The 22,229-nt window shown below is 34.9% G+C and overlaps 1 protein-coding gene across 4 annotated transcripts in view; it reads left to right on the top strand.

The window, feature by feature from the left end:
• AKAP6 (A-kinase anchoring protein 6) overlaps positions 1–22,229 on the top strand; it is a 263,132-nt gene that overhangs the window by 122,026 nt on the left and 118,877 nt on the right. For 3 of the 4 annotated variants that reach the window (XM_085061924.1, XM_085061927.1, XM_085061925.1), the window contains exon 7: positions 169–335. In XM_085061924.1, the coding sequence (XP_084918050.1) occupies positions 169–335 (167 nt within the window). The remainder of the gene's footprint in view (positions 1–168; positions 336–22,229) is intronic. The other variant, XM_085061926.1, reaches the window with a different exon arrangement.

The following is a 22,229-nucleotide window of genomic DNA, read 5'->3' as shown; positions in this document are numbered from 1 at the left end:
TTGTTTTGCAGGATGAACAATAGTAAAGCTTGGATTTATTAAGAAAACACATTACAACTCTTGTTGCATTTATTATTTTAAATATCCTGCTAATTATTTGGATAAAGGATAACATTGAAAGATGCTGTTGAATTTACAGCTTTTACTTTTTTCCCCTTCATTTTGGAGAAGGACTGAAGGACATGCTGCAGATGATTGCAAGTCAATGGAAGGAACTACAGAGGCAAATCAAACGGCAACACAGCTGGATTCTTAGGGCTCTGGATATCATCAAAGCAGAGATACTGGCTACTGATGTGTCTGCAGAGAACGAGGAAGGGACTGGGAGCCCTAAGGTAAGTGGCTTGAAGTTTGCCTTATTTCCTCTTATTTCCGTCTTCTTTTGAACTAGGCCCCACTGAAGTTTTCTTTCCACCCTAAGGCTTTTCATTTCTACTGGGTAAATTTTTTTTTATAAACAAAATGAAATGCCTTACTCTGAAACAATAAAAAATCTTGGAACTTTCAAGTTTTCTAGCAAGACCTGTCTGGATGTGTGTAGAGGGGCATGAGGAGGAACATAAAACATTTAGTAAACAAAACATAAAGCATCTTTAACATGAATAATCAGAATGCTTTTAAATTGTTTTGTTGCAACTATAAATCACTATAATCAGTGCAATCACTCAGCTCTGACATCCATTAGCCGCTTGGTTACAGCAAATTAACAAAGAAGAGAGAAAGTGATTCATTATCTCATTCCTGTTAATGACTATCAGATGCATTGCTTAATTAGGGGATGGCCATTGTAGTAGGAAGAAGGTCATATGCCTTTCCACAAATCTTTTTGCTCTGAGTTTAAGTCGTCCATAATAGTGCTTGTGTTGAATACAAGTACTTTTAGAGTAAGGTATTGACACCTGTCATCGTTTTGTGGATATTAGTTATTAAAGAGGGCTAAAGTAGTTATCAGTTGCCAAACTTAGTATTTGTAAGAGCATTTTAAGTACAGACCATGCTTATTCAAATTGGAGCAAGTAGTGTCGGAATACTACACACAATAGAAACTTCTGGCTTAGGGTCCATGACCTGTCATCACCATCAAGAGTAAGCAGAATTGTTTCCTAAGTGAAGAATATGCAGGAGAACAATCTAATAACTCAATATCACAAAAACCTACATCTGGCTGAAATTTTTAGAAAAATTCGTGGGTTTTGTTTCTGGAAACAGCAGAGATGGTTGTGCTGAGTGGATTTTCTGGTTCTGATGGTAGACAATTCTTAGCATGGGCATTCAGTGCTTCCTAGAGAGTAGTTCGTAGAGCAACTACTGGCTATGATTACATGAAAAATGCTAGTTTCTTACCATAGTTCTACATAGCAAGAATGGTCTTAGAGGTGGAAGAAGAGCCAAGGAGAAAAATGAAACAAAAAATACTTGAAAACACATAAATGCAGGAGACAGAATTTGAACTGATATCCCTCATCACTTCCATGATGGAAAGTGCTCTTGGGCCATATAGCTCTTCCTTTAGGAAGCAGGTGGTGGGGCAACACTTGATTTCATAATGAGGTCTGTTAAACTAAACAGACTAGCTCAAAGGTAAGTTTTATCCCTGCCAGTAATATGATACCATTTCTCTGCACATCTTGACTCATCCATCCCAGACAAAAATATAACTGCTTAATCAAAATTATCATGTAAAAATATTGTAAAATCCAGCCTGATTTTGCTATGAACGTTGTGGAATCCCTAGCTTGGAATGATTATATATAAAATATTTGCTTGAAAAGGGAGAACTGCAGACAGGGCTTATGTTGCAGTAAATTTTTCATATAGGTAGGTGGTAGGTCCTTGCTGTCTGCTTTTTGAGATAGGAACCTGAAGCAATGCTTTTTTTTGTGTGTGGTTTTTTTTTTTTAGTTTTTTGTTTGTTTTTTATTTGTTTGTGTCTACAGCTAAAGAAAAAAAGTGGACAAAAAATAGATGAAACTAAAAATATTTTCAGGTTGTTTCAGTGATTAAATCACATTCGTATAAGGTTCTTGTAAGTATGGGCAATAGAGTGGCCAAATACTATCTACTTCTTCACAATAAAAAATTAACTAAAATTAAAATACAGCTGATAATGTAACTGCACATTTCAGTTTGCATTTGTTTCAAAAACCAAAAGGAATCTGAGAACTGTAATAGAAAATCTAAAGATTATACCTAGAGGGCATTTTTATTTTTGCCTTTTTTGAGAAACTGCAGGAACAGTGTTGGTGTTAGAAATCTGTAAAGAAATAGGAAAAGGAGGAATTTCAAAGACCCTAGGAAACTTTTCCCTTAGGACTTTATAAAACATGTTTTCATAGCACTGTGGCATCTTTAATGAGAGTAGTGAAGAGTGGGAGGGGGAGAGTGATGTTCTGCAATCTAGAAATATATTGTCAACATTTGTAGTCAAGAATTCAGATTTTGCTTAGGAAAATTTTCATTTTACTGTATGTAAGTTTAATAGTGGTTTAAAATGATTGCTGTAGAAGACAGGATTGATTTTAAACATTTCTGATGCCTAAGCTCTTCTAATATATTGCATTCTCTGTAAAATCTTAGACAAACACTGAGTTCTCTAAGTATTTACTAAAACTGTTATTCTGTCAATTTTATAAATGAAGAGTTGATGACTGCATTTAGTTTAAACTGAAAGATAAAAAGTTTTGCCTTCTTACTCCATTGAGAAGTGTCTTTAAAAATGACACATTCCAGCAAGTACTGATCTAACATTATGAGTAGTACATGTGATCTACAATACACCTGACTGTCCTGAATCTTGAGGCACTTAGCTACAGTATGTGTTTGCTTTTGATGGAAATATTAAGTAATATTCTAAAATATCTGGAAAATAGGAGGTATGTTTTTATATATGTGTGTATTTTTCATTTTTTCACCTTCTGAACATGTCTGAGACCACTTGTTTTGAAGGTGATCTCCTAAATTGGGTCACTTCTCCATCACAAAAGGCCTACTGGAACACTATTGCTTTCAATAAGCATTAAAGAGTGGTGTTGAATAACAACATGATGTACTTTCTTGTCTAGTGGCTGTGAGTGTAAATGCCCAAATATTACTCTGATCTATTTAACTCATAGTTTGGTGGAAAAATTCATTGCTTTCCAAAGAGCCTGCAAGTCTGTCTTGTAACTGATGTCATTTAATATAATAAAAATCTTAATAGCATTTGCCGATAGTACACATTATCCTTCACTGAACATTGTATGGAATTATATTCTTAGGGTCTGTTGCAGGCTCTGCTCCCAACATGCACTTGTACAGTCAGTTCATTACTATAATTTTTGAGATTGGATATTTTTGTTCTGCAAGTAAATGTTTGGATTAAGTTTCATGGGTTGTTTTGGTAACAGTTTAGAGTATATATACTTTAAGTTCTGATATAGTATATCAACTTAAAGGCTAGTAGGTCAAATGACTAATGGTATACTCTGCAAATATATATAGTCTGTACTTCTGGACATGTTTATTTCCAGAATAATTACTTTATTACTGAAAAACATTTATTTTCCATTCCAGCTTCAGAGAACTAAGTGTGTAACTGGTTAAGACGCTGTACCATATACTTAGAACATTGAAATCTGACTTAGTTCTCTGAGGTAAAACACAGTCATGGGAAGAATGTGTTGGCTATGTAATGGACTTGTCAGTGGGTTAATGATAGAAGCAGTCAGGATTTGAAGAGAATTGGAAGAAGAGGTAAAAACACATTCAACAAAGCAAACCAAAAGTCACAGAAATAGTAGGTGGCTCAGGAACAGAATTTAAAGTGGTTAAACAAATCTTTGTATAAAGGGAAAAGAAAACCAGTGTAATTTCCTCTTGGTATGTAATTAAACATCACAGACTTCCAGGATGATTTCCCATTCAGTTGCATACAATTTTGCAGCTTTTGCAAGCATTCTAAACAAACAGTCTTCAGTACACAGAAAAGTGATTTTCATTTAAAAATTAAAAACTTGGCGAAGTTTTAGTATTGATCACACTTTGGCACTCTGGTAATGCTACTTTACAGACAGTTTTATAGTGACACTGGTCTCAGACCTTGTGGGTGGACTAAACACCACAGTCCAGAACAATTACATCCTGCTCAGTCTTTTAATATGACCATGAATTTGTGAAATGGGCAACAAGACAGACCAAAGTTTAGGGAACCGTAACAGTCCTTTCTTTTTCACTCCAGACTTGTGACTTGTCCTGGCCATCCAATCAGGCTGCCATGACTACAACATTTAGATTAATACTTTGATATAAAAGGAACATACGAATTAAGTGTTTTGGCACCTTTGTGATTAGTGCAGAGAAATGTCATATTTGTGAGTAGATAATTTTCTTCTCCTCAGTGTCTTTTATCAACTCTGTTTTTCATGAGTATGGTGCATGGGCTGAAATATTAAAAGCAACATAGCAGTATTTTTTTTAATGTCTTTCATTATTTAAAAACAGGGAAAGTTTATTACTGGGACAGTTAAAAATATTACCAACAGATAACACAGAGCATGATTTCAGAACCTAGTGTTTTTACTTACATAACCACTTTGAAAATGGTATATCTTGTGTCCGATGTATTCAGTTGGAATATTGCATGTATTATTGTAGTGGTTAGTGCTTTGAAGTTGTCAAGTAGCATATGTAAATAGCCTTCGTTCTCTTCTCCTTCACTTACTTCTAGTGGAAAGGCAGGAATAACATATGCTAGAAGGATCATTTTACTTGGGTTCCTGGAGTTACTTACATCATAGCAGACTTTTAAAACTTCAAATCTCAAACTGAATTTGCTTATTTAATTTACAGTCTCTCTTTCTTTATTTTTCCACATGTAGAAACGTAGGATCGGATTTGTGGATTAAATCCCATGTGTCATGTTCATAATACTGTGGAATAAAATGTCAAGTAAATAGCCATTAGTTATTCAGTAACAATTTGAAAAAACAATGAAATGGAAATAAGACTGTCATCTCTGACATTGTACAGACATATGGGAAGGGCTTTTCATCTGGTGATACATGTGCCATTCTGGTCTATCATTGTCTCATAGATTAATCGAGTCTTTATTTTTTTTAAGAAATGTACAAGAAAGGTTGGTATTTGTGCTTTAGAAGTAATTTTTCCCTCTAATATGTCCTTAATGAGCCACATTCCCATCTAAACACAAGAGTGCAACACCTCATAGATGAGACATTAAACTGAAGTTCTAACCACCTTTATCTAGGCTTACTTCCAGTATCAGTGGAATCGGCCATCTGCCACCTTAATTCTTTGCAGTTTCAGCTGAATGTGTTAGTCTGTCCTGTTCAGAACAACTGGATAGTCTTCGGCACAGTTAAATAGTTGTTATCTTTCACTGGTGAAAACAATACTTTATAATACCTTGCAACATATTTCTGTGCTGTAAAGTATTATAGCAAGTCCACAGTTCACCATTCACTACTTCAAAGATGGTAATAGGGAAGTGCTTTCCTACAATTAGAACAGTAGGCTCTGATATGTTGCCATTGAGGCATTGTCTTATATTGTTGAATATTTAAAATGTTATCTGTACATAAATGCTATTATTGAGCCTAACAACTGAACAGTTTAAAAGCATTCATGTAAAATTTCAGTTCTGAATCTTTGGAAACTTTAGAAGTCTAGACTACAGATACTGTGATCTCAGTCATAAGTACAAATGATGCCATTAATTCTGCTGTACTAGAAAAAAATTTATTACAGTTATTATTTTGTCTGACTTTAAGTATTTCAGTATATGACATTACAGTATTCTTGATTTGTTAGCTTCGATGGTAGGGATTTAAACCATGTATGAGTTGGCCAAAGGGATAAAAAAGGTAGTGGTATACTTCTGTAAATCAATGGACATAATTTTGGTTTTGCAAGGAATAAGCCTGTCATTTAGTGCTTTTGCTGGAGCATGTGAAACATGACAGAGTTCTTTTAATATTAATTGTTATCCAAATATATGTTTGAAAACATCCTTTAAGAATTTCCAAGCAAATCAAAACAAGCTATGTTGATGAAACAATGAAAAGAACCTAAAAAAGGAAGCAAGAGGAAGGACAGTTTATGTCTTTTAGCACATTTCCTCAGTTCTTTCACGTTCCTCAGTTCCTTCAGGTTTCTCAGTTTCCTTAGTTTTTAAGACCTTGCTTTATAAATTACATAGTTTTAATGTTACAGATATAATCTAGAATGTGCACAGATCTAGCTATCATTGTAACCAAAAGTATCTTCAGGAAGAATTTGAGAGATGACATCATTATTCTACACATTATTTTAGACTGGATGAATAAACGGAAACAGAAATAAGGTTTAGAATAAGTCTAGAAACTAGCAGGGTGTAAAAGATGTGACTGTGGTAACTGAGCAGAAAAGCTCTGTTGACAGTACTGTATCAGACTGTGAGAATTAGTTGAAAACTTTTGTGTGATAATTTTAGTATAGATAAAAAGAAAAATGAGTTTTAGTACTGTTCAGTACCTTTCTGGTACAGGGGTTTTTATTGACAAAACCAGTGCCTTGACAAGAAAGTGTGTCTCTTATCATACTTTGAAGCAGTATTTTCTTCAACTAAGCAGAAGCTTTCAAAAACCCAGGCAAGCCAAAGTAACCACGTAAACTTTCATGTACAGAATGTTTCCTTTAAGCCTCTAAGTGTATATAAGCATAGGTTGATATGTTTCGTACAGAATAATACTCATAAAACTTCCAAGCTTCTTCTGTCATGTATTTTGTATCTATCCTTGAGTAAAGGAATTATGTGTTGAACATGTTCATGCCTTGTTAAAACACTTTACCTGAGCTAGTAATTTTGAGGTGATTTTAAGTTTCCAAGCTGTTAAAATTTGAATTTTTGTGTCATTAGACCAAAGCCTTTTTACCAAATGCAGGCATAAGCAAACTGAACCTTAAAGTCTTCCCTTGCTCAGCTCTTGTACAAAGGTTTACTCCTCAACTCACCCTGAGAGAAGCAGGTGTCAGAACTATTGTTCCTTTTCCAGAGGGACAATGTTACGTCTCATATCGCTGTTCATAAGGATTTACACAGCTGAGATTTTCCAGGAAAGGCTGTAAATCAAATTATGTCCTGTTTAGTCTCATCTTGTGCCTCTGTGAGCCCATTGTGGGTTGTGGTGGTGGTTGGCTGCTTCACAGGGAAAGAGGATGGGGGGTTCTTCCCTACTGCCTTCTTCCCCACTGGCCTGTATTACTGAGGCCGCCTGGGGTTAATCTAACCCAATGTTTTGAGAGTAAAATGTTGCAACAATAACTACATTTTTGTTGTATGGTAACTCCTCACTAAGGTGCAGGATTGTGCAGTTGGCCTTGTAAATGGATTGGTAACACTAGACCACTGCTTTTGGAAGTAATTTTCAGTTGATAGAAGATTTTAAGTGTTACATATCTGGGAGAGCTCTGGTTTGAAAATGTTTCTTTTGTTCAAATATTCATAGTTTTTTTTTCAGAATGATTTAAAGCAAAGCATCAAAGGTGCACACACAAAAAAAAAGGCTGTTAGATGTATTGTCAGATTCCACGTGGTAGATTCACTGTTGTTTATTGGAAGCTGTTTCTCTTGAGTTCTTAATTGTATGCTTTTTAGTGGGCAGGAGAAATAATTTTGTGTTTAATTCAGAACCTCCCTTCACAGAAAAAGGATTGAATCTAAGCAGTTGCTGTTTGGAATGCAGTAAGAGAAGATGAATAATAGTTCCATCCTAAACCTCTTCTTTTAGGTTACATGAGCCCTAGTAAAGCCTGTCTATATCATAAGTTAACAAAACATTTTTCTAGTTTTTCAAGAAATTATGTCCCTGAAGTCTTGGTCAAGCAAAGCTGGGTCCCATTTTGGCTCAGAGATATTGTTTTCTCATATATCCATCAATCTCCTACAAATTCTGTATGACAGTATTGTTTTCATATTATCTAAAATAATTTTGACATTTTTTAACAGGCCGAATTTCTAAAAAGCAGCCGAACTGCCCATTTTTTTTCCATTGAATCTGAAAGTAATCTTATCTGTGGTTTATTTAGCTCACTACCAAGTATAAAATGTAGAGAACCACACTTTTAAAATCATACTTTTTTTGCACCTAAATTGTGTCCACTATTAAGCATAATATTCAATTCTGTTATGAAATGTCCATGCTTTTTTAACCAGCATATTACAAAATTTACTTCAAAAATATCAGAAGTCATATTCTATTTAAAGATGTGAACAAGGACTCTGAGCTACCTATAGTACTTAAAATATGCTTCTATAATTTTTACACCTTGGTGATTCTAAATACTTTGTATTGATTAATTTTGGCAACTATAGAATCTTTAACAGCCATCTCTGTTAGTAGAGGCAGTTATGCTTACATAGTTAGCAAAGCAATTATGACTTTTTACTCCAGGACTGAGAAAGGCTACTTTCTATTAAAACATAGATCAAGTTCAGTTTGAAAGATGTTTTAAATCTAAATCTCTCCACTGAGAACAAGTGCAGACTGGGAACTTGATGAGAATAGGTATTTAAACCAACAGACACCCAAGGGGCAAATTTTATCATAATGCTATTTGAATCTGAACATTATTATCTGAAACTCTGAAAGTATATTAGGCTGTTGTTACTTCACCTGTGTAAGTAGACCAACTCTGAAAAGTTTTATTTAGGCAAAGTCCCATTTGGGTTTGGCTTGTACTTGAAAATATAAAAACACAAGCATTGAGCATGTATTCATACAAACATGATTACCTTAAGTGACATAAACTAAGTATTAACTACTCAAAGGCCTTGATTTTCTATTTTGCACATATCTCCATTCTGCTCTCTCTGTACAATCATATTGTTGCATTTTTGTTCTGTTATTTTAATTTCAGAAGTGAATGTTGATGGAAGTTTTCAGTTATTCATATCTGCCTATTCTTTCACGTTTCTCAGATTTACAGAAAAATCTACATTTAATAACTTTTAGTAACATGCACACACAAAAAACCCAGATTTATTTTACAGAAAAGTCAAGATCTCCCCGCCTAAGGCAGAAATTTCTAGGGTAGCCTGTCAGACCTGTTAATTTTGTACTTTTCTATGTGGGCTCAGAATCCCTTGTGCTCATTCAAGGTTTTACAACACAGCAGAAACAGAGCTTTTTTAAAATCTGTTTTTTGGGTTGGAGTTCAAAAGCTGTTGGAACACATTGAAATAAATTAATAAATAAGCAAGTCAAAATAAGGAATCCTAGCTGACTGAAAATGCTTTGATAAAACAAGTTTATTGTTGGATTAAAAGATAGTGAATTAGTTGAAATTCAGCAAATTAAGCAAATTAGTTGAAATTCAGATCTTTTCCATTGTTTCCTTTCTCATATCTTATTCCTGCCCCCTCTCCCACCATGCCATTTGTTGCTCCTCAAAACAGTTCAGGATTTCAGCAGGATAAATATAGTACAGGAGTGTGTAGGGAGACTCCTCTCCCAGGGTTCACTGCCAGGTCAGCACCAGATGGAAGTGCAGGGGGACTTTTGACAAAGTGGTTGTAGTTGACTTTTGACAAAGTGGTGCTGGTCAGATTGAATGGTAACGTTTGAATGTGTGTCCTACCCATGTGTTTAACAGTCATCACAGTGATAAATATTTTGGCTTGTTCAGATGATGTGGCACAAAATCTAGGCATTGGATTTACAGGATTATTGTCTGTTATCTCCACTAGTCTATTATTTTTTCCTAGCTCTGGCAGCAGCAATGCAATAACAACTCTTGCAATGCAAAGGCAACTCGTGCCTCTTATCCTAATTACCTCTGGTAATGCAGGATTCAGCAGAGTAAACTCAGCTTGCCTTCTATACTGAGATGCTTTCTTCCTTTCTTTGTGTACCAGACTGTTCCACCATGTTTTCCTTTTGAAAAAAATCATGTTTGAAAAGTTAATTTTTCCCTTTTGATATAGTCTCATAAAAATCCTGTACTTTAAATAGGACAGCTCAATAGGGATGCTGTTGTCAATTCTCATCTCTAAAGATTGTTGTTTCTGTTAATAGCATTCTAACTTTGTCATTTTATTAAACTTGTATCACTGGTCTGAAACAAAAAATTACTGCTTTATTCCATTGAAGAGTGACTGGCATGGCACTCCTCTGATCTTTAAAAAGAAATTTTACTTTCATTGTATTTGTGCATTAAATTAAGTGTTCCTATCTACAGAATAAACTAACTTCTTATAAATATTTCTGTGCTTATTATCAGTTAGGTATTTGAGTTTTTGCTGTTGTGGTTGATGTCCAAGAGTGATTAAATGTGTAATAGAGAACAAAAGAAACATTGATGTGAACAAAGATACTATAAGATAAAGGTAAATTTTATCTTCTTCATGTTTTTATTCTTCTAAAATTATTTTAATTACTTTTATATTGAACATTATTTGGTGGCATTTTCCTTTTTTTTTTCCAATTCACTTCTTATTTTACTCTTTCAGAACATCTTCTAGCAATGATTTAACCTGTGGTATCTTTCAGTTCTAGTCTCAGCTGTAGACTTTAAGCAGCTATTCCTTACTGAGGTGGTCACAAAAGAGAAATCAGGTAAAACAATGTTTGAAGGAAAAATCTACTTGGACATCCTGCATTTTGAAACTGACTTATTCTTAAATGTTTTGTGGCATAGTATACTTGACTACACTTAAACTTTAAATTCAAAGTGATGTTACAGATTTTGCTAGTTTTTAAAGCCAATCTATTAGAAGGCAGCAGAATGCAGTGCTGAGCATTATGTGACCTGACTTCTTTATGTGTATCTACATTATGAAAAAAAAACCCCAATCTTTTCTGTAGAGAATTTGGTGAAAAATAGACTAATACTAAAGACTAAGATGCTTATGGTAAAACCTTATGTATGTTTGTATGCCAGGCCTAGTAACTTGTGGGTAATTTTTTTTTTCAGTATTTTCCTGGATTTTTAATTAGACCTTTCTTAAAGTATCTCAGACACTCCTCATTTATTGATAATTATACTTACACAAGGTAGTGTAACTAATGTAGGAGATACAATGGGAACTGCATCACATTTAACAATTTAGACTTGTTCCTTAAACACCTGAAGTAACCACAACAAAAATATGTGTGGTAGTAGTGTACTTTACCATATCCCATGGGCAGCTGTAAATGTTAATGACAGTTAACCTAGGATGGTTTTAAATGCAAAATGGGTTTTCTGACCAGAAGACAGGTGGTATGCCATATTCTTTTATAATCGCCCCATAGCATGCTTTATGAACCATCATCACACCAGGGAGAAAGAATAGCTCATCTGGGCATGTACACTTCATTTCTTCATCCTATTTTTCCTCTTAACAGTCATGTTATAGAAAGGAGACAGGCATTTAGCACAGAATGCCGTAATCCTTGAGTTTATGAGCCCTAAGAAAATCACAAGTATGGTTGATACTGACAGTCCACATCATCCCTTCTGAAATGAAGAAAAATGTTGAGAAAAGAGAGAGAAAAATCAGAGGAGAAAGTTCATATCTGACTGAGAGCTCAGCCCCATGTGTTGTGAAATACTTTGACTTAAAGCTGTGATGCACAACAAAAGTTTAGAATGGCGCATTTATGATTGCTTACATTTGAGGGTCATCATTTCAGTTTGGAGGAGGGGGGCAGAAAGAAGGTGACTCTGAGGTCAGGTCCACTTGTCTCTTCTGTCCTTGCTGTTGGTTTGGCAAATTTTCCTGTAGACTGCAAGAGTATTAAGTACTTAATTTGGACAGGCTGCCTTTCCTATCTGATATTTGATATGCAAGCATTTAGAGCATTGTGTAATAACCAAGTACTAGTAACTCTGCAAAATATAAAGATAGATGCAAAAAATAGGGTAAATTTATCTATTAAAAATTCTGTGTGTAGTAAGATGAAACAGCTCTGAAACAAGGAACAGATGTATGTGCTACTTTTTTTCTAAATATGAAAATTAAGTATTTTTTCTAAATATGAAAATTAAAGTTTGCAAATCTGTGGGTTTTTTGTTATTAGTCAAGAGCAATAAAGTTTAAAAGTTCATAGTTTTCTAATGTAATGTTTTTGAACATTGGACAGGAAATGTATTAAGGAAATAGAATAAATTTAAGTTCATCTTTTTGTTAGTTCATTTTTTTGAGCATTGATTCTTACTCTTCAGCACACATGCTGCATGAAGCATCCATATTTATCTCACTGGACTTATTTCTGACATGTATTGCAACAGAGCCTTTTTTTTTGTAAAGTATCAACTAATTAAAATAAATCTAAAATTAAACATGAAAAATGTTGATTTCCAATTCAGTGAATCCTAGCTATATTAAAGTAAGTTTGGTTTTAATTCCCAAAAAACATATTAAAATTAACTTTTCTCCCATTTACGTAATGTATATAACTAAACTTCCTTCCTACTGTGAGACAGTTTCATTTATTGTTATTTGTAAACAGCTTAGTAAAGATGCATAGTGGATTGGTCTAGAAACTCCTTGAACAGTTTCTTTTGAAATAACACTACATACGTTAAGCTCAATTACACATCCAAACAGCCACAACACACTTTTGGTAATTTATTCATTGATTTAACATAGTACCCAGAAGAGTCATGCCTGCTGTCAATTTTGTAATATATTATGTTTTAAATATACTCATGCTCACCCATGCACGCCATTAAGGTGTGCATAAACCTGTGTTTTTCTCTCTTGACAGCTATAAATGTTTGTTATTATTACACAAAACATATGTTCATGTTGTTTTTGTCTAAATTATTCTATCTGGGGCTATAAAGTTTTAATGTTATTAGTTGCCCTTAGAATTTTAATGTTTCACTGCTGTAACCTTCTTAGGATTTCTCTGCAATTAAATAGAAACTATTTCACTACAGCCTGGAAGAACAATGTATTTGATACAAATAAAAAAAAATCCTTCTTGCTCCATTTTCTTGCAATGTAGTAAACTGTCTAGCTGACAAGGTTCCATACACTGCAGTCCTACCTGTAGTATTTTCCAGAATGGAATGGAATATTATACTTTCCTACAGTATTCTCATTAATAAAAGAACCTAGCTTAAGTTATTTAAGATAGAAGGCAAATCATAAGCAGTTTCCTTTGAAAGCCCTCTCCTTGTTCTCTATTGTCTCCTTATTCAGAAAATACAGAGGAATCTCAATCGATGTAACAGATATACTATGAAAAAGGCTGATGCTTTAGGAGATGGGAGTATTAATGTGAAAAATCATTTGGAGAGATTTCTCCTGTGTTTTCTTCTAAATAGGAGCAGAGTTGGCAAGAGGAAAATGTATTGCTTCCCCCCACCTTTCAGTTTTCAAGGCCTTTTTTCTAAGGAAAGAGAACAGATGGGAATTCATCCAGGACATTAAAAGATATTTACTGCTTTTAAATGAGCAAAGGACTCATTTAGGACATTCTTTTCTGTATGCTGGATTAAGGCATTGTATGGACTTTTTTTTTCCATTGTGTTTTGTGCCAAATTATCCTCTCATACAGGAAGTAATGTACAATGGTGCCATGCAGATTTTGAACATCTGACATTTTTTATCTTATCTCTAAGTATAGCACATTTGTATTTCTACTAGATTCTTCAGGCTTTATTCCACAATCTGACCATAACACAGTTCATGTTAACAGGTACAAGAGTGGTCAGAATAGTCAAAATAAACTGGTTAGAAGATGCTCGCTGTCTTAAATTGATTAGCCAAGATTTCTTTTAGGAAAAAGGAATAAGGTATTTCTAAGTGAATTTGTGCAAAATGCTTGAGATACTTCAAGGAGGATTTGAAGTGGAAGGCGTTTCATGAATCTTGGTTTAAAAACTGAGGAAGAGGACATATTAACTTCATCAGTAACTATTAGTGCTTGGTATTTTTGAAGCACAGCATATATAAATATCATAATGCCTTTTGAAAAAAGGTAATTTTCACGGAGAAAGGAACTGAGGCAGAGAGGGGGAAGAGCCTTCCCCACAGCCACAGGGTGAGCTGTTAGGCCAACTGGAAATAGAATTCAGTAGTTTCATCTCCCAGACTTTTGTTGAGCTCACTGAACCACTAATTCTCACACTTCTACAGTAGCATCCTTTAACATTCAATGCTTCCAGGTCTCTGCCAGAAAGATCTCTTTCTTTATGGAATTTAATTCTGTACAACCAAATTTAATTTTTTCTTGCCTGTTCTCCTTGCTCTTTATTTGTTCTTTCATTCACTTTTTCCTTTGGCTTCCTTTATGCTTCTGAATATTTGTCTTTTTATAATTAATTTTTATTTTTCCTCCTTTTTCCACACACTGTTAAAGTATTGTGTCTTTTCACCCCAACAATATTTCTCGTTTTGTTCCTCATTATCCCTCAGTATCTCAAACCTGCCTTCAGAACTGCTCTGTTTTGTAGGGCCACAGCTGCAGCTCACAAACAGTATTTCATATCACCCTAATTTTCAAGATTTTAATTATATCTGAAATTTAACAATTATATGGTGAACTTCTGCATGGGAAAGAATAAGACCAAAGCCTTCTATGCTTAAAACTGAAAAACCTACAATAGAAAAAAATGTACCATTTGTTGAAGAATAGAGATAACGGGGGAAAAGCAGTGTGTCAAGGTACTTGGTTAAACAATAATCTCTTACAGAGCACTCATTACTGCTAAATAATTGCCTGTGTTGGGAGAAAGGTTTCTATGTGAAGAGAGGTTCAAGAAGGTCAGTTATCTAGTGGTAATGACCGTAGCGGTCATTAAAGGGTATTAATGCTATTAAGAACAGAACTTTAACTTTTTATTGAAGTTTTTATTTAAATTATATTAACTTTGATTCAACTTTTAATTGAGGTGCAACCATCCAAATTCTATAGTCAGGAACCAAGAAGTAATGAACATAAAATTACATGTTCTTCTGATAGGCTGATGGGTCTTTAATATATTATAATTTCAGGAGTCTCTACAGAGCAGTTATTAGTATAAAACTATTCAGAGGTATTCTATTAGAATTAGGGCTGGGTGACTGATTCAGGAAAAATCCCAGGTTGACCCATAGCAAATGCAGACAGTATATTATCTGAGTTAAAAAGAACTTCTTTTCATAAATATAGTTGCACGCAATCTCAAAACACTTGCCATGTTAAAGCAGTCCTCTGATGCCTAAAATGATCTGTCTTGTTAACATGCTGCATGGTGGCAGCAGCACCGATTTAATTCTGAATTGAATTCATAGTACCATTCAAGTTCAGTGCTTGTTGAATAGAGAACCTCATGCTCAAATGGAACATAGGGACGGTACTACTATTTTCCTTCCAGATGCTACAAGAACTAGGTTAGGGTATGGCAGGAGCTTCCAAGAACCTGAAACATGAGCTACTACGTGGAGGGACTGAGCTAGTACTGAGTAGCCCTCCTGCTCCAAATTTTTGTGCTGTCTTTTCCTATAGGACATTTCAGGAATAGGCTACTGAGTAAAGGGCTGAAGTACCAGAGAAAAGATGTGAGTGGAAAATTAACTCTTAGGGATCCAGAGCAGGAGTATCACATGTCATGCCACCTTCTACTATTGCAACAATTTTTTGTCCTTGCTTTTCAAATCTGAGGGTACAGTAACATGCTGTAAAATAAACGATCAAACCCATCATGCTACCAGAACAAAATACTAACACTGTTTCATTCACATGGAGGAATTATGAGCAAAAAATGGCTGATATAAGATATGAGTCAATCACATTGGCAAGTGCATGTCTGGGCAGATGCTAAGAGACTTTGGTAAGAAAGGAACAGCGTAGCCTGCTGAGGATTGCAAGCTGAACAGAATCCTCCATGCTGTCATGGCAACTTTTCAAGGTACAATTTCAGAGCCGAAAGCTATATTGTATTTATGAAAAACTATGGCATTAAGAGAGATCTAGCCGTCTTAGAAAGTTGCAAGGCAGAAGGAATCTCAGGTATTTGTAGCAAAGGAGAACGTGCTATCCAAAGGATTTTTTTCTCCTTTTATATTAATGCATAAAATAAAGATAATGATGTCAAAGAGTAGTTATTTTTTGCATTATCATCTGAAAGGTTTTTTTGCAGTGAGGAAAATCCAGTTACTTGTACTATTTATTAATGCCAATTGACCTTACTACAGGAAAAAAGTTCTAGGTTTTGGAAATATTCTGGGGCTGTTTCCAAAACTTTCAGGACAATATTAAACTTTCAGTTCCATTGTTTATTACATGTTTCTATAGTTTCATTTTGTGGAGTTACGTACCATTCCATGAAAACATCTTCTGCTTCTAAAATCCTTTGAACTTGTTTTCTAATAATTACGGACTTGGGAATTCTTTGTATTAAATTGGTCTACTGCCATTTCCTTGCAGGGAAATTTACCATAAGAACTGATAATGGCATTTTTCCTCTTTTAAAAAAAAAGTAAAGTGCTTTACATTTTTGGTAGGAAGCCAGGTTTGTGTCATTTAGACATGTCACATCATTATGAAAACATCATTCATCATAACAGAGTATAACAATGTGATCTACTGAGCTGCTGACTCCTCTTGAAAAATTGTAAGGTGGTGTGTGCATATATCCATACAAACTACTTCAGTATTATAGAGCATTTTCCTGGGGCTGCCTGGTAGAGTGGTCTAATGTATTACCCTTGTAACTGAGAGAAGATAGGTTCTAAAAAGTGATGTGCAAGTCTTCATAGTTCTACTTCATAGGTAAATGACATTTTCAAAAAATCATAGAAGAAAGTATTAATAGACATTCCATGAGGTCATTTAGTCCTCTGCCCTGCCCAATGCACAAAAAGTTAAAAAGCAATTGAACTGTTTCTGCTGTTTTTCTGTTTTCTAACAATCAGCCAGTGGTGGGTATTCTGTAACATCCAGAACAATGTATTCCAGTGCTTAGAAAACCTGAAAGCTTTTTCCTACTCTCTTGACTAAATTTACCTTACAGCAGTTTATACACAGTTGCTCTTGTCCTATCACCAGAAAACACAGAGAGTCATCACTTTGTCCTGTGTGGCAAGCTCTAATGTATTTGAAGATCACCATCAATTTGCTATTCTATTTCACATTGTATGAGCTTCTTCTGTCAAACAGTAACCTGAGTATAAAACTAATAATAAATAAAAGTCAAGATAAATAACTTCCGTGGTAAACACAAACAAAAGAAGGGTTATCCTCTAAGGTCAAGGATGTTTTAATACTTTACTGTTCAAAACTGTTTTCTTTAGCAGACAAGACTTTCTGGTCAACCTCTTTATTAAGACAAAGTTTCTTTTCCTTTATGGGCAATGTGGAAATATTCCTTAATTGTGCAAGGAATGAACTCCTGCGTTTAACTTGCTAGTAAACAACTGTTTATTCAAGGAGCTGTACACTTTCTCTTCTACTCCTTTTGTTGCTGCTTTAAATTCTCCTCAGTAATGCCCTTCTTTTGGGCCTTATGTCCTATAGTAATATGTATGTTTTAGAAATGCGGGCTGTATTGGTTTGAAAACAAAGCAGTGGGAGATCACAAGTCAAGACTGAAATTAAAAATAAGTGAAATAATTCAAGGAAAAGCATTGACAAAGTCAGATACAACCTGACACCCTGTTAGGGTGGTAGTAGCAGTCCAAGTGAAGTAGTTCAGTTGAAGCAGTGATCCTGTGAAGGTCTAGTCTCCAGCTGAAGATCCAGTAGTAGCTCTCATCCTCTGGGAACCCAGTAGAGAGGGCTGCCTTAGGCAATTCCAAAGCCAGGTTATATCCAGGTGGGAACACCTGGCTCCTCCCTCCTGGGCAGAGCATCCCACAATGGGATGAGATAAGTCCATGAGTCACACGGTGGGTCCCTGATGGCTCATTGCCTGTCATGCGGGGTGGGTCATTAGCAGCTGATAGCAGCTAACGGCCCACAGCTGGTGGTAATAGAATACTTAAAGACATCTATATTGCAACCTAGGACACAGGCTAAGTAAGGTTTTTTAGCTTTTGCTATGTCTTGACTAACCCCAATGTCACTAGCAGTTAAGGTCTTTGGGATGTTTCAGGCCCAGGGTTTTCTTTTTAAAGGGACCTTAATAGAAGACAGTAGATGAGTAGTTGGGGAGGTGGAGCACTGGCCAGGTAAAGGAAAAAATACTTAAAAGTACTGATCACTGAATAATTAGCATGTGCATTTATCTATGTTATGATCTTATTAAAGACAAAGGTTAACATAAGTAGAGTTAAGAAAGTTCTCAAAAGCTGCCAGAATTGTGATGCCTGTAGAAACATATCATATAAACGACAACAAAAATTTTTGGTGGTAGGAGTTTGGAGAAATAGGGGAAACAATAGAAGGTATAGACATGCTATGTGTACATAATGGTAGCTAAAAGTTAGGAGTTAAACTCATCTTTGTTTGAATATTTACAGTCCTTTCTCCTTTGCCTGTTGGAAATGTATAGTCTGGAGTAAAGAATTTGTGAAGAAGGAAGATGTCTGAAGCAGGCTGAATCTGATGAAAAATTGAAAAAGCAATGATAAAAATATTAGGAATTGAAGCAATATAAAGCAAAAGAATGGATCAAAAAATAAGGTTGCTATCTTTTTCTGTTTAGTGACTATCCTGCCTAAGCAAGGAAGGGGGCTCTAAGCTTGCTGGAATCAGAGCTGCTCTGCATTACCTGTCATGAATGGGTATCCTTGTTTTTCAGAGGTAGTAAAACAATGGGAACATGCATGACACCACCAAATGATGCACTTATGAATTATACTGAAGATGTATCTGGAGAAGTTACAATTATGAAAACACAGCTGGGGTGAATAAGCTAGGCAGACCTAAAACTTATTTCCCTGGTGCAAACTGATGCTGAGATCAGAGCTCTCCTGGAAAAGCTAAGCTGCTCGCAGAAACTTTTCCCAGAGGAGTGGAAGAGATAGGGGCTGTGTGAGCAGTCCGGAATGAGTAATAATGCCTGTCCTGGGGTAGTACCAGGGCATAAGGTGCATTTCATGTTCCTCTGGGATTGCAGTCTCTTTAAAGTGTGAAATGTAAAATAAAATAAGGCAAAATTTCATGCTGTCTAGTTTATTTTGAGAATTTTGTGGAAGGTCAGCTTGAGTAGAGTTCCTTCCTTATAAGAGCACTAATAATATTATCCCCAAAAGAATGGAAAAAAAACAACCTTAAAAAATCATTGACTATATGAATGAATGAGTCATCTTTTGACAACTCTCATATGAATTGCACTGTTAGGCTCACGTGTGCTATGTGAGCAATATTGTCAGAAAAGTCAAATGACCACATGTATTGATTTTTAACTGTAATTGAAATAGCTTAGTGTCACATAGTATCTGGTTCCAATTTGTGGCTTTGATTTGTAGGGATTGTGAACTAATCTTGCCATCACATGTTACATTTGTACACCAAAGTTTTAAATTGTGCTGATCAGACATATGTAGAAAATCACAGCTGCACTGCAGACTTGCACCTGTGCCTGGATTTAATCTTTTTGAGTCCCTATTTGGGTCACATGTATAAGCTATGAGAAAATTTATGGTGTGGGAAACGTGTATTAGTAGTATGTGTACCAGAAAAAAGTGAATAGGAAGTAAGATGTGGTTCTGCTTTATAGATAGGGAACCAGAGGCAAAGAGATGGCAGCATGGTTAAGAAGTTCACATAGCAGGTCAGAAACAAAGCAAAATCAGATACATATGTCCTGACTCTCTGTTCCTCTCTATGACTGCGAGTCCAGTCTGCTTCAGTTTCTAGCCCAGTAGTTGCTACTTAAACATGGCAGCACATAATGCAATTTATCTTCAGTTAGCAAAGGCAGAGTGGTGGAAGAGCTCCTGCATGGAGGGGTCAGCAGTGATACTATGTCTTTTGCATCTAAAAGTTTGTTTGTGTGGTGAGCACCGAGGAAATCTTACTAAATTTATGAAGTTCTTGTGCAAAAGTTAAAGAGCATTAAATTCCCATATGGATGTTCTGAAGTCACCATAGCTTGTTCTAACTCCTTTGAGAAAGATTAAGCTACAGCAAATTAAGGCCACTTTAGTCCTGAATGAATGTCCACATGGATGTTAATGTCCTTAGGCACATTGGTTTTGAAGCATTAGTTAATTAATCTTAGAAGTCTCGTCCCTGTTCTAAAAAGTGCACAGAGAGCTTCCAGAGATGTTGATTCCCAAAGCACTAGTGAATTAGGGTTTTTTTGCATCTCTCCTAATCTGAAGACATAACCTGAAGGGACATATTCTTAAATATTTCAAATTCAGTATTAAAACACATTATTTCTAAGTGTGCAATTTTATTATATTGCTTATTTAAACTTCAGAAACTCCATCTCAAATGTATGGTGTATGTTGATATAATGATGGTGTCAGAGTAGAGCCCAGTACAATTCAATAAATAGCAATGATCTTTAAAGAGGGGAAACATCACATAAAAAGAAACAGGGTTAGATATACATTTTCCAGAAAATACTATGATTTCAGATAAGTATAAAAGATATTAAAATTGTATTTGCCAAGTTAGGCTGTATCAATGAAAAGCAAAGCAGTATGTGGACATATCAGTGAAATTTGGTACTTTCACCTGCATTGCAATTAAATTTGATTAGAATATTTACATTCAAAATAATTTTTGTTTTTTCTGAAAAAGACTTTTCAATAGATCGTACTTGAGACATAACTCTATTTAGAATAGAAAACTAGTATGGCAAAAAAGAATGAATAATGGTAGGTAGTATTGTTATTACCAATAATAAAAATAATTCCTCAAAAGGTATTGGGAAGTTGGATGTTGAAAAGTAGCCAAATGGACATTAATTTAAAGGGAGGCACAATAAGAATGAAAAAATGACAATTTGGATTGATGACACTCTGTTCTGACTTCATTTATCTGTGATTATTTTCTTAAATGTTCATCTTGAGTGCAGCTGTTTGAATAGGAAACTGTCTAGCCATAAAAAGGGAACTTTGCAAACTCTCTGTTTCTTTCTTTTTCCCTGTTGCCTAACCTAATATTGTGTAATTGATAAAAGTAACCCTCAGATAAAACTGCTGGAAAAGATATGCTAGTTTTCTCCCATCCCAGACCCAGATACATCCAGAACATTACTTTACAAAGCTATTTATGTTGTTAAGCAGATATTAATTTATCCCCTTGTATACTTTGTTGCTCACATTGTGGACCATGCAGAAAAAAGAGCAAAACTGAACAGAACAAAGCCCCCAAACAAAACCAAGATAAAGTCTGAAAGGGGAAAAGATAACTCTTTATTCATCCTGCATGCAGAGTTGTCAGTTCATTAAAGTATACCTACAATTAAAAACTTAAGTAAGTTTTTGGTTTTTTATATTCTCGTTATCATAAAAGAGAAAAAAAGTCTGGAGGGATCTTAATGTCTCACAACTATTGCTAGTTGGAAAACATCCCATATTTTTTCTCTCCATGAAATATTTTCACTGAAAAAAATACCCCATAGTTTTTCAAGATGAGAACTGAAATGTTGTAGGTCACAATTCATACTAAAAAATGGTTATAAAAAGTTGTTGTAAAGTACTTTTTACAAAACAACAAAATATATTTTTAAACAATACAAACCACAGTCAGGAAAATCAGTCAGTGTGACTTTTTGCTTTGCAGGTTGGTCCTCCATATAGTTTTGTGCCCTAACTGATTTTTTCCAGTCCTAACATTGCTTTCTGCAAAGGAAGAAATCAATTACTGCTGGTGACCATAGTCTGACATATGGAAAAATTAATCTTTTCACCTCTAGGATTTAATCTCAATGATGAATGTAATATGAGACTCTGTATGTTTTCCAAAATATATTGTTTAACAACACATTGAAAAAATGGTAGTGCTGGGAAATTATCAATGTACTTTACTCAGCACAAAAAAATTCGCATTCAATTAATTTTAAGAAGTAGGTCTTATTGGGTGTGGCAAAAACTGCTATTGAGTTTTGTACTTAACAGTAGTATCAGATTTTGCTGCCTTTTGGAGTAAGCTTTTGCACCTGAAGTTTCATCAAAAGAGTCTTTCTAATGAACTTATGAACTCAGAGAAACTTGTGAAGATGGAAGTCAGGCTGGTTTCTACAAATCCTGTGGGAATGACAGTGTTGAAAGGAAGTCTTAGTTTTGCAAGCTACCATTTATATACTTTGTATCATTATGCAGCTTGTTATAAATCAGGAAATACAGCTACATTTAAATTCTTATTCACTTTGAATTT

The sequence above is a fragment of the Lichenostomus cassidix genome, chromosome 5 (genome assembly GCF_008360975.1).
Source record: "Lichenostomus cassidix isolate B80296 chromosome 5, HeHo_3.0, whole genome shotgun sequence".
NCBI lineage: Eukaryota > Metazoa > Chordata > Aves > Passeriformes > Meliphagidae > Lichenostomus > Lichenostomus cassidix.
The sequence above is the reverse complement of the archived record's forward strand: the minus strand, read 5'-3'. Positions and strand labels throughout refer to the sequence as shown.